General features: G+C 46.6%; 1 protein-coding gene across 2 annotated transcripts in view; it reads left to right on the plus strand.

Moving 5' to 3' along the window:
• Positions 1–15,566, plus strand: part of vps13d (vacuolar protein sorting 13 homolog D) — a 64,931-nt gene that overhangs the window by 22,031 nt on the left and 27,334 nt on the right. The window contains exons 23-47 of one of the 2 annotated variants that reach the window (XM_042303928.1): positions 44–215; positions 348–466; positions 623–847; positions 1,453–1,727; positions 1,929–2,062; positions 2,309–2,464; positions 2,706–2,913; positions 3,154–3,228; positions 3,349–3,552; positions 3,832–3,921; positions 4,092–4,232; positions 5,484–5,612; positions 6,507–6,581; positions 7,831–7,936; positions 8,029–8,181; positions 8,457–8,592; positions 8,749–8,796; positions 9,094–9,244; positions 9,405–9,621; positions 9,903–10,156; positions 12,651–12,842; positions 12,948–13,074; positions 13,595–13,737; positions 13,946–14,076; positions 14,222–14,397. In XM_042303928.1, the coding sequence (XP_042159862.1) occupies positions 44–215; positions 348–466; positions 623–847; positions 1,453–1,727; positions 1,929–2,062; positions 2,309–2,464; positions 2,706–2,913; positions 3,154–3,228; positions 3,349–3,552; positions 3,832–3,921; positions 4,092–4,232; positions 5,484–5,612; positions 6,507–6,581; positions 7,831–7,936; positions 8,029–8,181; positions 8,457–8,592; positions 8,749–8,796; positions 9,094–9,244; positions 9,405–9,621; positions 9,903–10,156; positions 12,651–12,842; positions 12,948–13,074; positions 13,595–13,737; positions 13,946–14,076; positions 14,222–14,397 (3,837 nt within the window). The remainder of the gene's footprint in view (positions 1–43; positions 216–347; positions 467–622; positions 848–1,452; positions 1,728–1,928; positions 2,063–2,308; positions 2,465–2,705; positions 2,914–3,153; positions 3,229–3,348; positions 3,553–3,831; positions 3,922–4,091; positions 4,233–5,483; positions 5,613–6,506; positions 6,582–7,830; positions 7,937–8,028; positions 8,182–8,456; positions 8,593–8,748; positions 8,797–9,093; positions 9,245–9,404; positions 9,622–9,902; positions 10,157–12,650; positions 12,843–12,947; positions 13,075–13,594; positions 13,738–13,945; positions 14,077–14,221; positions 14,398–15,566) is intronic. The other variant, XM_042303929.1, reaches the window with a different exon arrangement.

The following is a 15,566-nucleotide window of genomic DNA, read 5'->3' on the forward strand; positions in this document are numbered from 1 at the left end:
TATTGATTGGTGGATTTGACTGAATTATTGATTGATTGACTAGTGCGCTGAGCCATACGGTACCAGACATGTCCATCCACGGCAGCCTGTCCTCAGTACACTGCTCCCTGGACCTGGAGCGCTACCAGCTGATCCGAGGCCTGCTGGACAACAACCTAGGAGAGCCTGTTGAGGAGTTCCTCCGCCCGTACAACCTGCAGGACCCCAGCAACTATGTGAGTACGCACACACGTACACACGCATACACATACTCTCTGCAATGTGGCTGACTGCCAATTATAGACTTTTAATTGACTAACAATGTTCTTCTGAGTGATTCTTCTGAGTGACTTCATGTGTTTCCCCAGACGGTGTTGAGTGGTGATGTGTACACCAGCCTGTCCGTCCTGGTGGACATGATGAACGTCAGCCTGGAGTTGCTGGACAGCCCCAACGCCACGGGACAGAAACCATGCTCACTAGCCAGGTTGGTATTAACGCTTCATTTTGAGCATGAGGAGATATCAAATGTTCTCTGTGTATTTACTTTTGCCAATTGGTTTGGGTTCATTTCAATTCAGGAAGTAAACGGACAATCCAAATCCGGTGTTCCTCACTGTAGCGCTCCTCTCCTTATCTGCAGGTTTGATTTCATGAAGTCTAAGCTGTTGTTTGAGAGTTTCTCCAACGGCTCCAAGTCGGTGAATCTGGTGTCTCACTCCCTCTTGGCATATGACACCCGTTACACCGGGCCTGGCATGGACGTAGGCAGCAGTGGCAGGGGCAAGCACAATGTTTTCGACTGCATCCTGCAGCCCTCCAAGACGGGCACCAACCGGGCCACACTCCAACTGGAGCTGCATTACAGGTGCGGATAACATTTCGAAGTTGTAACATGTATGCAGAAAATAGCAGGGGTCCAAGCACAGAGCCTTGTGAAATGCCAAATACTAAGTCTGTGCCTATATTGGCAAATCTAAAATGGATACATACGTAGGGTACTACATAGGTAATACGGTGCCATTTTGGACACGGTCATGGCCCTTTAAAAGCGCTGCTTGGTCAATCCGACGTCTGCATTGGCCGTACAGCATTTACAATGATACGGCCTCTGCAGAAGTCAGGACATTCATACTTCTTGCGGAGCAGCGCTTGTGATGGAAGTTGTCAAGGAAATTAACTTGTGTTTATATTGGACCTCCCACCCTCACCTACCGTCACCCGACCATGTCAATATGGAGCTATACGGAGCCCTCCGCATTGTTCCAAAATTTGAGAGGGGGACGTCGATGTGGTACGGAGCTCAATTTGGCCTCAGCGTGCCTCTGAAGGCGCTGCGATTGCGTCACACCATCCATGCGGCGCCTCCGACCACATTTTCGGTTCAAGCATGAATTGGCTCTTAGGCCTGACGTAGACAGACACACAGACCCACATTTACTAATCATTATCTTCTCCTTTCTCTCCTGTCAGGTCCACTAGAGACTCGTCCTGTTTCACCATTGTCCTCAACAACCTGCGTGTTTTCCTCATCTTTGATTGGCTCCAGCTGGTTCGGGACTTCCTGCGCATGCCCACTGAGAAGGGGGCAGATCGCGCGCCTCGCCAGCGCTGGCCCAGCGGCAGCAGTGACACAGAGACCACAGGTGCCGTCATGCCCAAGACAGTCAAGAGCGGCGTGGTCACCAAGAGGTCCACTGTGCCCGTCATGCAGGATCGGTACCTGGAAGTCAAGATCAACGTGACAGGTGAGGAGCTACAGCAGGCAGACTCTCCTGCCGTAAGTCTCTGTTATACAATAGAGATTCAGATATTGGCAAGCACAGATATCATTTGAATTGTCTCTCATAGTCGTGATGTTTCTTATGCTGCGTTGTCACCACTAGTTAATGACTGTAATCTCAATAATAGACATAATGATAATACATAAAATACATGTTTTGTCCAAGGTACTGAGTTTGTGGTGGTTGAGGACTCGTCTTGTCTGGACACCAATGCCGTCATTCTGAAGGGCACTACTGTACTCACCTACAAACCCCGTCTGCTGGACAGACCATTCTCTGGCAGCCTGGCCGGCATTGAGGTGACTGACCACTACTTTCACACCTATGTCCTGAAACCACTGGACGACTAACTCAATACAGAGCCCTATGTCAGTTTGAGTTAGACCCATATTCAAATTGACACAAACTATGTTCCATAGAGTTAGAGGGTACAGAAGCTGTCACAGAAGTGATCATGTCAAAGATGGGGGGTGCGCCCTCTTTCCAACTCTTACTCTCTACACAAGGCTGTTTTGTCATGTTGGTGTCTTCCTGTCCATGTCCAGGTGTTCTCCTGTCGGCTTGGCAGTGAGCAGGAGACAGCCCTGTCCATCATCGACCCTGTCAACGTGCAGGTGGAGCTGTGTGGCAGTCCCACCTACCAGAGCAGCTCTGGCCTGCTAGACGCCTTCAACATGGCAGACTTTCCGCCTTTACTGGAGGTCAGGGTTCAGTCAGGGGTGGGGATGGGGGGGGTAGTAATGTTCAGTAGGTACTAAATGGGAGAACACATTTGCTGAAAGTCCATTGAAAGCACCTGTTTTTATTCTCTGTTTCGACACATTTTGTACTGTTTTGTGCCTAGTTACGGAACGTAACCCAGGTTTATTGGAGAGAAAAAAAACACTTAGAACACTTTTTGTGATCATGCAAAATGTCAATGGGTCTCTGTTGTCCTCACAGATCCAGTTCCCTGCTTTGGACATCCGGCTTTCTTACAACGACGTTCAGCTCTTCTTGGCTATCGCCAAATCCATCCCCACCGCCGGCTCTCCCGGGCCCAGCGACACTGCCGAAGGCACCCAGGCCCTTGTAGTACCATCCACAGCCAACCAGGACCCCTCCAGCTCCCAGAAAGACAACTTCAGGCACAAGACCGAGGCCCTACTAGGTATGTCACCTCGGAGGCCTACAGGGGTGTAGTTGAGTTATATGGTGAATAGTGTTTACGTAGCTATTATATTAGAAAAGTCATGTTAACATGTATTTTTCTTTACCACTGGCTCTGTGATTGTTCCTGACCCATGAGTGTTGACCTCACAAGCTGTAATAACTCCGGTATAATAATAAAAGATACGTAGCACAGCTTGTTACCATAACCCTGGTATGATGTGATATGTTTTGTCTTCAGAGGGCCAGCTGACTCGGCTACAGGATCTAGGCTTTAGGAAGGAGGACTGCAAACGAGCCCTGATCCAGAGCAAAGGTAAAGGAGGCTCTAGCTACAATTTTCTAACAATGTCACATCTCCTCCCACTAGGAATGGAATGTGGCCACGCTTTTCATACACGGTATGGACTTGACCACCTTGTCTGTCCCCTCCCAGGCCAACTGGACCAGGCTGCCACATGGCTGCTGGAGAATGCAGAGACCATGGTGGGTCAGGCTCGGGGCAGAGCAGACCCGGACTCGGCCAGCCACTCGTCGCACCCTTTATCCGGGGTGGAGATCAAGGCGGAGAGCGTGTGTATCTGCTTCATCGACGACTGTCTCGACTGTGATGTCCCGCTGGCCGAGTTCACTTTCTCACGTCAGTTTGAACGCCTTGCCCTTCATATATGTGGAAGGAAATCCCCTTTTCATGTAATTTCCACTGTGTGTTTTGGGAGTTTGGATGAAAGCAACAGACAGAAGCTGGAACATTCACCTTTCTGAAAACTTGTTCTATAGCTACTTAATATACAGATAACATGCATACTGATAGTGTGTGTAATATAATGTAGGTGGTATGTACTATAGTCAGTGTTAATATTATAAGGTAACAACAATGTAATCTGAGAGCTCATTCTCCTTTTAACTCCCATGGCAGGGCTGTATGTGCTGCAGCGGATCGGCTCGACCCAGGAGGGCAACGGCAGCTTCACTTTGTCAGGGGACTACTACAACAGAGAACTGTCAGGTGAGCTGCTGGAGATGACCGTCTGGGGGCCAGTCAGTCACAACATTTAATTGTAACCCAGAGCCAAACGATCCTGTAATGATCTGAACCGTTGTTCCATTGTATGTTTCTCTCTGGTCCTATCCATATCTCTGTGTTTATGCCCGTGTTCATGTTCACGTGTGTGTCAGGTTGGGAGCCCTTCATCGAGCCCTGGCCCTGTTTCCTGACTTGGCAGCAGCAGGCTGCAGGGCGCCTCCACCCACCACGCCTCAAGATGGGCATCCGTGCCAAGCAGAGACTGGATGTCAACATCACCTCTGTCCTCCTGGGTATGAACTGCGCTGCCCACTATTTGGACACTGGATGCATTTGACATGGCACCCTATTTCCTACGTCGTGCACTACTTTTGACAGGGTCCCACGGGTCTCTGGTATAAAGTCATGCAGTGAAGTGTAGTGACGGGTGCCTTTTTGGATGCGTCTTTGACTTCTTCACACCATGTTTAACTAAAGGGTTTTAGCCCCGGATATATACTTAACAAAAATATAAACGCAACATGTAAAGTTTTGTTCCCATGTTTAAAAGATCAAAAAGCTTATTTCTCTCAAATTTTGTGCACACATTTGTTTTTGTCTCTGTTAGTGAGCATTTTCCTTTGCCAAGACAATCCATCCACCTGACAGGTGTGGCATATCGAGAAGCTGATTAAACTGCATGACCATTCATTACACACGTGCAGCTTTTGCTGGGGACAATAAAAGGCCACCAAAATGTGCAATTTTGTCACACAACACAATGCCACAGATGTCTCAAGTTTTGAGGGAGCGTGCAATTGGGATGCTGATTGCAGGAGTTGTTCGCCAGAGCTGTTGCCAGAGAATTGAATGTTAATTTCTCTATCATATGCTGCCTACAATGTCATTTTGGAGAATTTCACAGTAATTCCAACTAGCCTCACAACTACAGACCACGTGTGACCATGCCACCCCAGAACCTCCACATCTGGCTTCTTCACCTGCGGGGATCATCTGAGACCAGCCACCAGGACAGCTGATGCACAGCCAAGACTTTCTGCACAAACTCTCAGGGAATCTCATCTGTGTGCTCAGCGTCCTGACCAGGGTCTTGACCTGACTGCAGTTCGGCGTCGTATCTGACTTCACCTTCGATGGGCACTGGCACGCTGGAGAAGTGTGCTCTTCACAGATGAATCCCGGTTTCAACTGTACCGGGCAGATGGCAGACAGTGCGTATGGGACAACATTCCACAATCAACAGCCTGATGAACTCTGCGAAGGAGATGTGTCGTGCTGCATGAGGCAAATGGTGGTCACACCAGATACTGACTGGTTTTCTGATTCACACCCCTACTTTTTTGTTTATTAGTTATCTGTGACCAACATACGTATCTGTATTCCAATATGAAGCGTAACTCAGTAAAGTCTTTTAAATTGTTGTATGTTGCGTTTATATTTTTGTTCAGTGTATTTAAGCCAGAGACCGAGTGGTCTGTAATGGTGGCCTTGTATGGATTTGAGTGTCCTCCTCACCTTGCTACCACCCTCTCCTGGCCACACAGAGCAGTACAGCCTCACCAAGAGCTCCTGGCTGGCTGACTACTGCAAGGAAGAGGAGCAGCAGCCGCCCCAGGCATCGGCAGCCCTATCCTGGATGGGTTCCTCAGTGGACCCCCCCTGTTTCGGACAGAGTGAGTATTGTTTCCCCCAAGTTTACTTTCTCTCACACACACACACCATTCACACAGCTGACAAACTCTGTAACATCTGTACAGTTACATATGAAACCACATACTGGTATGTACACATGCGCGTATCACTTGTTATGGGCTAGAAATAGCCACAGTAGAAAAAAGTCGGGCCCTCAATTGCTCCAGCACATATCAAACGCTAGTGAGTACTGATGACAATCTTATCGAATATACTGTAAATATGTGTTGGGAGTATTTGATTGTATGTTTCACACTTTATTCTGTAATAATGTTTAGGTAGTACCAGAATATCTTTGCTACTGTATCACATGTCATTATGTGCAGATTAAGATTACACTGATTGAGAGGGACTTTTTGACAACGCAAAAAAACTTTACACGGATGCTTTGGAAACCTGCCTGAATAATCGCTGCCTTCGCATGGTTATTGCACAATTGGAGAGTTAGAAGAAAACATCAACACATTTCCTTTGCCTTGTCAAATGGTGTATTAAGAGTTAAGACTCACTCCATGTTTCTATCAAAACATTTGAACTCTTTACTTGAACCCTCCTCCCTGGGCCTAGATAAGTCTATCTTGTCTAAATTATGCTAACTAGTTGTAAAGACTGTTTACGACATGTTTTATCGCCTTATTATGACAGTGTTGTACCACCTTAGGGTGGCAGGGTTTCAAGTCAAAGTTAGATTTCTGTTTATTGAGCTCTGATCCAGGTCTATTGATTGGTGGTATGACCCCATAATATAAAATAAAACACACTTGGTCATGGTGGGTATAAAAAAAAAAAATCCTCCCATCCTGACCTTTGTCCTCTCTCCTGACCGCTTGCATGTCTCTCTCCTCTCTGTGGTAACTGTCTCTCTCTGCTGTCAGGTGTCCCTCTTGCCCACCTTAGAACTAGGAGCACAGCCAGCTTGACATGCCTTGAGCAGCAGATTCTCTCCAGAGGTACAGTCCAAAGACCATAGATCAGATAGGCAGCAGTTGGCCTCCACCAAGGAAATAGAATTACTAGAATGGGGATCCTTAAGTAGAATGGGTGGATCGGTGGTCAGAAGCGGTATTTGTAATTCTATTTCTATGGTCTCCAAACCATGGGGTCATCATCGCTATCCTTACTTAAGTGCAACGTTAATGCAAAGGGACTCGGTTGGTAGAGCATGGCGCTTGCAATGCCAGGGTTGTGGGTTTGAGTCCCATGGGGGACCAGCACAAAATAAAACTATGAAAATGCATACACTTACTCTACTGTACGTCGCTCTGGATAAAAGCATCTGCTAAATTACTAAAATGGAAATGTAGAGTGTTTTGAGTAACACAAATGTTTCACTATCTTGTAACAATATTGGCAAATTTGTCCAAAGTTAAACTAATGTCAGTATAATCAGCGTCTTCAGGGATAGAATTGAATTGATCCATAATCCAACAGTGATTAGCAACTTGGATGCTAACGATGCACTTTTAAGTAGGATTTACCGATGAAGGTGACGCCCCCCCCCATGTTAGGACAGAGCCATTGTGTCTCGTCCCAGAGTCATGTTAGATTAGTAGCATATTCTCAGTGTCACACTTTCCTTTGTGTATTCTCTGTCTCATGTTGTCTCACCTCCCCCATTCAATATCAATCTATAGAAATCCAATCCAATGCGATTATTGTTTACTATTATTATTTACCTCTGAGTAACCAAGCTTAAAAGAGCATGCTCTGTCAATGTGAACCGTTGCTATATCTCATCTGTGCATCCTCCTCCCATCTTTATTTGAATGAGCATCGTTGTGGTAGGTATGGGCATGTTGTTAGCCTCCACAGTGGAACCATCTGTATAACACATGATTGAAAACTGACATTTGGAAATCCATGCTGACATTTGGAATGGGATAAATGATGTTGTGCATTAACTTTGGAAGCATATAATGAATGGCATTTTGATGTGGATATCTGCATCTCATTTTTAAAAAGCCATTGTTTTTGTCATTGTTTTATATCATTTCAAATGCAATAGACAGAAATTCAAAAACATTCCATGAAAAATATATGTTTTATATTCCAGAGAACCCAATATATTCTTTAGTATATTGAATATATTTTTTAAGTAACTGTGAGGAAAGTGGTTGACAGTTTGAAGTTTAGTTATAGGGCCCGTTCCTTAGTAAAGAATACCTCTCTTGTCTTGGTCTGTCCTTGCCTGCTTTATAGCCGACGTGAAGCTGTCCAAGCGGAGGCAGCCGTTTGTACCCTATGCCCTGCGCAATCACACGGGATGTACCATGTGGTTCGCCACCCTCACCACCACCCCTACAAGGTCAGTGGAGTAGAGTCTTCCCATTGATAATGTCATGTTGCTGAGTCTACCTTCAAAAATGTTGGTAACCAGAGTGCTCCATTTGCCCACAGGGTGGCGCTGTCTCACAGTGGCAGTGCGGACTCCATATCCCACGTGCACGGCCCAGGCACAGATGACACCCACAATGTCAGCCAGTGGCGAGAGGTGCTGCCCGGAGAGGAGATTCCCTTTGAATTTGAAGCTCGAGAGAAACTCAGGCATAGGTATGTTTTCTGGTGCGTCACTGTTATTTCCGTATAGGGATTAAGACCTAAAAGGAAGAACAAAAAAGTTCAAGGACGAGTGAATAAGACTTTAAACTGGTGATCACACACCGATTCATAATTCATATCTATGAATGCCAATCTGGGGAACTAACTACCTTGCACTGACTATAATCCCTCCGGATAAGAGTGTCTGCTATATTATTAAAATGTAAAAATCAATACAAACTGAGATCTGTGTATTCTGAACTGTTGGTTATTGTGTTTCTCTGCAGACACACGCATGAGCTGAAGCTACATCAGCTGTTGGTGCGTGTGGGGGGCTGGGAGCAGGTCAAACCCGTGTCTGTGGACAAAGTGGGTGTGTTCTTCCGCTACGCCGCCCCCGACCGCAACAATCCCTCTAACACGGTGAGCCTTCAGATCAAAGGTCAAGAGAGGTGGTCTTACTTGGCTATTAAATAAACTACAGCTGTATAGTTTACTCCAACACTGCTCTCACATGTTTCCTATATGTCACTAGCATTATGCTGCTTATTGTTTGTGATATTTCTTTACATTTTCTAGGTGGGCAGCCCTGTCAGCAGGACCAACATCATACACCCTCATGTCTATGTAGGTGTGCTTTCAATCACACTTCTATAAGCCAGTACTTTCCCCCTTTTATTCCCTGTTAGGATATGTCTGGGGTTCTAGGCTCTGATATGTCTGTGGGTCTAGGCTCTGATATGTCTGTGGGTCTAGGCTCTGATATGTCTGTGGGTCTAGGCTCTGATATGTCTGTGGGTCTAGGCTCTGATATGTCTGTGGGTCTAGGCTCTGATATGTCTGTGGGTCTAGGCTCTGATATGTCTGTGGGTCTAGGCTCTGATATGTCTGTGGGTCTAGGCTCTGATATGTCTGTGGGTGTAGTTCTCAGCTCTGCCGCCGGTGCGTGTGGTCTTCTCTATCACCATGGAGGGTAGTGCCCGGAAGGTGATCACAGTCCGTTCAGCCCTCATGGTCAAGAATCGCCTGGAAGTCCCCATGGAGGTACGACTGGACAGCCCCTCAGCACCAGACAGTGAGTCACCCCAATGATATATTATGGTTCACCCTCACACTGGGACATACTCAACAGTTCCCATGCAAAAACAACACTGAACAGTGAAAATAATTGACATGAAGATTAGACTATTTATTGGTTAAAGAAGGAATATAAGTATCTCTAACTGTTTGTTCAGAGCCTGTGGTGCTGCCACCCATCCTGCCCGGCGAGGCCCTGGCGGTGCCCCTCCACCTGACGTCGTGGCGGTTGCAGGCGCGGCCCAAAGGCCTGGGCCTGTTCTTCTGCAAGGTGCCCATCCATTGGACCAGCGTGGAGAGACCCGGCGAGGTCAAGAGCAGCAAGAGGGAGTGCCAGTCGGCCGACTTTGAGGACCACCTCAAACGGAGCTTCAGGTAAAATTCCAGTTCAGTACACACAGTCTGAGTGGGCTCAGTCCAGAAATAAATCCAACCAATCATACCAAATCATGTATTTATTTCTAGTCTAACCCCACCCTGGTGTTGATAGAATTTGTCTCCCAAGTTTACACTACTTGTTTAAGCAACACGCGCATGCTATTGGCATATCAGCCCTCAGGCTAAATGTAGAACATTCTTTATTTTCTTACATGGGATACCTTCTCAATTACTCTCTTCCTCTCCCATCTCGCCTCTTCTCTCCTGCCCTCTGTTAGGTTCTGTGTGGTGATCAAGAAAGAGAACTACCCGGACCAGCAGCCTGCCAAGACCGTATCGGGTTCCGGCAGCTCCAAGCAGATCTACTGGCAGCCAGGCCACACCATCTACCTGCTGCCCACGCTGGTGCTGGCCAACCTGCTGCCCTGCGACCTCAACTACTACATCAAGGGCACGTCCATCAAGGGCTCCCTGAAGCCTGGCAAGGAGGCTGTGCTGCATGCTGCAGACACCTCCCAGAACATGGAGCTAGGTCAGAGTCCCACCGCTGCCATTCTCATCTCATCACCTCTCCACCTATTAAGAATCTCAATGTTCATGACCTGGAAATAATACTACACTGCTCAAAAAAATAAATAACACACACACTAAAATAACACATCCTAGATCTGAATGAATGAAATATTCTTATTAAATACTTTTTTTCTTTACATAGTTGAATGTGCTGACAACAAAATCACACAAAAATTATCAATGGAAATCAAATTTATCAACCCACGGAGGTCTGGATTTGGAGTCACTCAAAATTAAAGTGGAAAACCACACTACAGGCTGATCCAACTTTGATGTAGTGTCCTTAAAACAAGTAAAAATGAGGCTCAGTATTGTGTGTGGCCTCCACGTGCCTGTATGACCTCCCTACAACGCCTGGGCATGCTCCTGATGAGGTGGCGGATGGTCTCCTGAGGGATCTCCTCACAGACCTGGACTAAAGCATCCGCCAACTCCTGGACAGTCTGTGGTGCAACGTTAAGCGTTGGTTAATGGAGCGAGACATGATGTCCCAGATGTGCTCAATTGGATTCAGGTCTGGGGAACGGGCGGGCCAGTCCATAGCATCAATGCCTTCCTCTTGCAGGAACTGCTGACACACTCCAGCCACATGAGGTCTAGCATTGTCTTGCATTAGGAGGAACCCAGGGCCAACCGCACCAGCATATGGTCTCACAAGGGGTCTGAGGATCTCATCTCGGTACCTAATGGCGGTCAGGCTACCTCTGGCGAGCACATGGAGGGCTGTGCGGCCCCCCAAAGAAATGCCACCCCACACCATGACTGACCCCCGCCAAACCGGTCATGCTGGAGGATGTTGCAGGCAGCAGAACGTTCTCCACGGCGTCTCCAGACTCTGTCACGTCTGTCACATGTGCTCAGTGTGAACCTGCTTTCATCTGTGAAGAGCACAGGGCGCCAGTGGCAAATTTGCCAATCTTGGTGTTCTCTGGCAAATGCCAAACGTCCTGCATGGTGTTGAGCTGTAAGCACAACACCCACCTGTGGACGCCGGGCCCTCATACCACCCTCATGGAGTCTGTTTCTGACCGTTTGAGCAGACACATGCACATTTGTAGCCTGCTGAAGGTCATTTTGCAGGGCTCTGGCAGTGCTCCTCCTGCTCCTCTTTGCACAAAGGCGGAGGTAGTGGTCCTGCTGCTGGGTTGTTGCCCTCCTACGGCCTCCTCCACATCTCCTGATGTACTCTGTCTCCTGGTAGCGCCTCCATGCTCTGGACACTACGCTGACAGACACAGCAAACCTTCTTGCCACAGCTCACATTGATGTGCCATCCTGGATAAACTGCACTACCTGAGTCACTTGTGTGGGTTGTAGACTCCATCTCATGTTACCACTAGAGTGAAAGCACCGCCAGCATTCAAAAGTGACCAAAACATCAGCCAGGAAGCATAGGAACTGAGAAGTGGTCTGTGGTCACCACCTGCAGAACTACTCCTTTATTGGGGGTGTCTTGCTAATTGCCTATAATTTCCACCTGTTCTCTATTCCATTTGCACAACAGCATGTGAAATTTATTGTCAATCAGTGTTGCTTCCTAAGTAGACATTTTGATTTCACAGAAGTGTGATTGACTTGGAGTTACATTGTGTTGTTTAAGTGTTCCCTTTATTTTTTTTGAGCAGTGTATATCATAGCCATGTAATCTAGGTATACTAGGGCCATGGTCCTGGACTTTTTGTGGGCCAAACCTCAGAGGCGGAAACACGGGTGTAAAAACCCCATAGTGGAAATGCACAATTTATGTGATGATAATATACAGTGCATTCTGAATGTTTTCAGACCCCTGACCTTTTACATATTTTGTTATGTTACAGCCTTATTCTAAAATGGATTAAATCATTTATGCACAATACCCCATAATGACAAAGCAAAAAACACGTTTAAATTTTTTTTTGCAAATTTAGAATGGAAATAGTGCATTTACTTAAGTATTCAGACCCTTTACTCGGTACTTTGTTGAAGCACCTTTTGGCAGCGATTACAGCCTTGAGTCTTCTTGGGTATGACACGACAAGCCACTCTACCATAAAGGCCTAATTGGTGGAGTGCAGCAGAGATGGTTGGCCTTCTGGAAGGTTCTCCCATCTCCACAGAGGAACTCTAGAGCTCTGTCAGTGACATCAGGTTCTTGGTCACCACCTTGGTCTCCCCTGATTGCTCAGTTTGGCTGGGCGGCCAGCTCTAGGAAGAGTCTTGATGAGGATTTGTTTAATCCATTTTAGAATAAGGCTGTAACAAAATGTGGAAAAAGTCAAGGGGTCTGAATACTTTCCAAAGGCACTGTATCTAGTATGTGTAGTGCCTTGAAAAGCATTCACCCCCTTGTTGACTTTTTATATTTTATTGCTTACAGCCTGAAATCACACATTAGACTTTTTCATTGAACTATACAGCCTAGTCCACACCTTTTCACCCTGACCATGTCTGTGCCCCCCTCCTCCTCCCACTAGGGGTGCTGCTAGAGAACTTCTCTGTGTGTAAGGAGCTGCTGATTCCCCCTGGTACCCAGAACTATGTGGTGCGCATGCGGCTGTATGATGCCAACAAGCGCCTGCTCTGTCTCACCATACGCATCATCCTGCGGGCACAGGGGGCGCTCAAGATCCTCATCTCAGCACCTTACTGGCTCATCAACAAGACCGGTGCTTACTCTATCCCTCATATACAGAACACACACACACACACAGTGAATATAATTAAAATAAGTATTGACCTTTTGACGGTTCTGACTGTTTTCATCCCCTCAGGTCTGCCGTTGATCTTCCGCCAGGACAATGGGAAGACGGATGCAGGCGGTCAGTTTGAGGAGCACGAGTTAGCCAGGAGTCTCAGCCCCTTGCTCTTCTGTTACACTGACAAGGAGCAGCCAGCCATGTGAGTGTGCTGTAGGGCCTGGTTCCACTTCTGATTCTAGACACTATCCCTTTTATTGTTCACATGTATAAAAGGAGCAGTTGTTGCACAGTTTAGTAATACTTCCGTAAAACCATAATTTGAACAAATGTTCAATATACAATTATTTCAGTAGCGGTGATATCAAAAGTGTAAAAGCACTTTGCCTTTGCGGTGAGGAAAACAGGTTACTGCACAGTGTAGCGGAAAATATATATATAAAGTAGATCTAGTTTTCTCAAGGGAGATCCTCTCCAGTGGCTGCACTGTGAGTTCTATCCATAATGTGCATTTCTGTGTAAACGTTTCTATCGTCTGTCTGTCGAAGGATGGTAGGCTATATATTGATAGACAACACATCAGCAGCTAGAAATCAAACTATAAACTAGTTAGCTAAAAGTGAACTAATTAGCTAATTAACTATGTATTAATTCACATCCTAAAAAAACAACTAAGTTGAGCTTCCACAATTCCGGTTCTCTTATGTCTCCATTTTTCTCAGGTGCACTATGCGGATAGGGAAAGGGATCCATCCGGACGGGGTTCCCGGTTGGTGCCAGGGCTTTTCCCTGGATGGTGGGAGTGGAGTGAGGGCGGTGAAGGTCATCCAGCATGGGAATAGACCTGGACTCATCTACAACATAGGCAAGTAGCCTAACAACAACCGCAAGTAGCCTAACAACAACCGCAAGTAGCCTAACAACAACCGCAAGTAGCCTAACAACAACTGCAAAAAGACTAACAACAACACCTCACTAATGGTTAGCCTTGGGCATCGGTGCCCATTTGTTGCCCTTGTCTATTATATAGCCTGTCGCAGCCCTGAAATATGCTGTTTTGTGTTTTCACGCAGGCATCAACGTTCGTAAAGGCAAGGGCCGCTACAGAGACACCCACATCGTGACCTTTGCCCCTCGGTACCTGCTGGACAACCGCTCCACCCACAAACTGGCCTTCTCCCAGAGGGAGTTTGCCAGGGGCAAGGTGAGTGACTGACAGTGCAAAGACAGGAATTAGACACATCCAAAGGGACAAAACTCAAACATGATCTTTATTGGAGCTAGTCATACAGCAGCAATGCTTCATGATAAGGACCATGTCAACAAGCCTTGTTGTTGTATGACTCCAGGGAACGGTGAACCCAGAGGGCTACATCTCCACCCTGCCGGGTTCCAGTGTGGTCTTCCACTGGCCCAGGAATGACTACGACCAGCTTCTGTGTGTGCGCCTCATGGACACCCAAAACTGCACCTGGTCCGGAGGCTTCGAGGTCAACAAGCCCAAGTCCTTCCATGTCAACATGAGGTAAAAGACTATAGGACTATCTGAGAAAATGGCTATACTGTCATGCATACAAAATAGTGCTCATTGTGAAAATACAGTAAGAACAAATCCCTGGCACCATAGCTGCTCCAAAGGCTTTAAAAATGCAATATGTAACTTAATATTACAATATTTTTGGTTATGGAAAATATATTTCACAGTGGTTTAGATTAGGGATGCAGCGATATGACATTTTTGATACTGATATCTGATATTTTCCTTCCTTGAAACACACACTGACCAAAAAGTTATGTTGTTGGCATTTACGTATGTCCCCATTACCAGTAAAACAATCAAAACCTATTTCTTTCACTTTCTTGCTGTGCTGTTTCATTGTTCATTTGTTCAGTCTCAACCAGGATTTCATCATACATGTCAAGCAGTGAAGTTTCAGCTCTGTCTGTCTGTGATGCCTCTTCCTCTGTACCCACTGTCACTGTGTCCGTTTCCATCTTGTCCAGCTCTGTCTGTCCGTGGCCACTACCCCAGTGCCCACTGTCACGGTGTCCGTTTCCATCTTGTCTAGCTCTGTCTGTCCGTGGCCACTACCTCAGTGCCCACTGTCACGGTGTCCGTTTCCATCTTGTCCAGCTGTATGTAACATTTCACCTAAACCCTGTTTCTTGTCTGTATCGAAGTAGCGGCCCTTGTATCTAGCATCGAGCATGGTGGCGACACCGTGAAGAGGCTCAGAATGAATGCCACCGAATCGCTTGTTCACAGCCTCTAGAGTACTTTTCCGAGTTGACCCGACGGTATGAGTCAGCAGTTTTGTTGAGCAGGCGTTTCAATGCCATGACAGAGGATATCACGTCTGCTGCAGACGCAGTTGATGAGCTTATTTCTCCAGTCAGTTGTTTAAATGGAGCTGGGAATGTTAATGTTTCAAACATGTTCTCAAATGCCATTGAAATGGCAGCAGCGGTATTAGAACCATGCAATACGGCTTTCCTCAGTACAAAATCATTGTGGACCCACTGTGCTGTCAGACTCATAATGCTCATGGTCCAAATGTCAGTCGTGAAGCTAATAGCAGTGATGCCCATAGCAAGTAGCTCATTAATGTGAGTTTCAACAATACTGTGTAACTCTGGTAGGGCAACATCTGAAAAATAGCATTTTCTTGGTAGTGTGTACCGGTGCTCGACCAG

The sequence above is a fragment of the Oncorhynchus tshawytscha genome, linkage group LG22 (assembly GCF_018296145.1).
Source record: "Oncorhynchus tshawytscha isolate Ot180627B linkage group LG22, Otsh_v2.0, whole genome shotgun sequence".
NCBI classification, from domain to species: domain Eukaryota; kingdom Metazoa; phylum Chordata; class Actinopteri; order Salmoniformes; family Salmonidae; genus Oncorhynchus; species Oncorhynchus tshawytscha.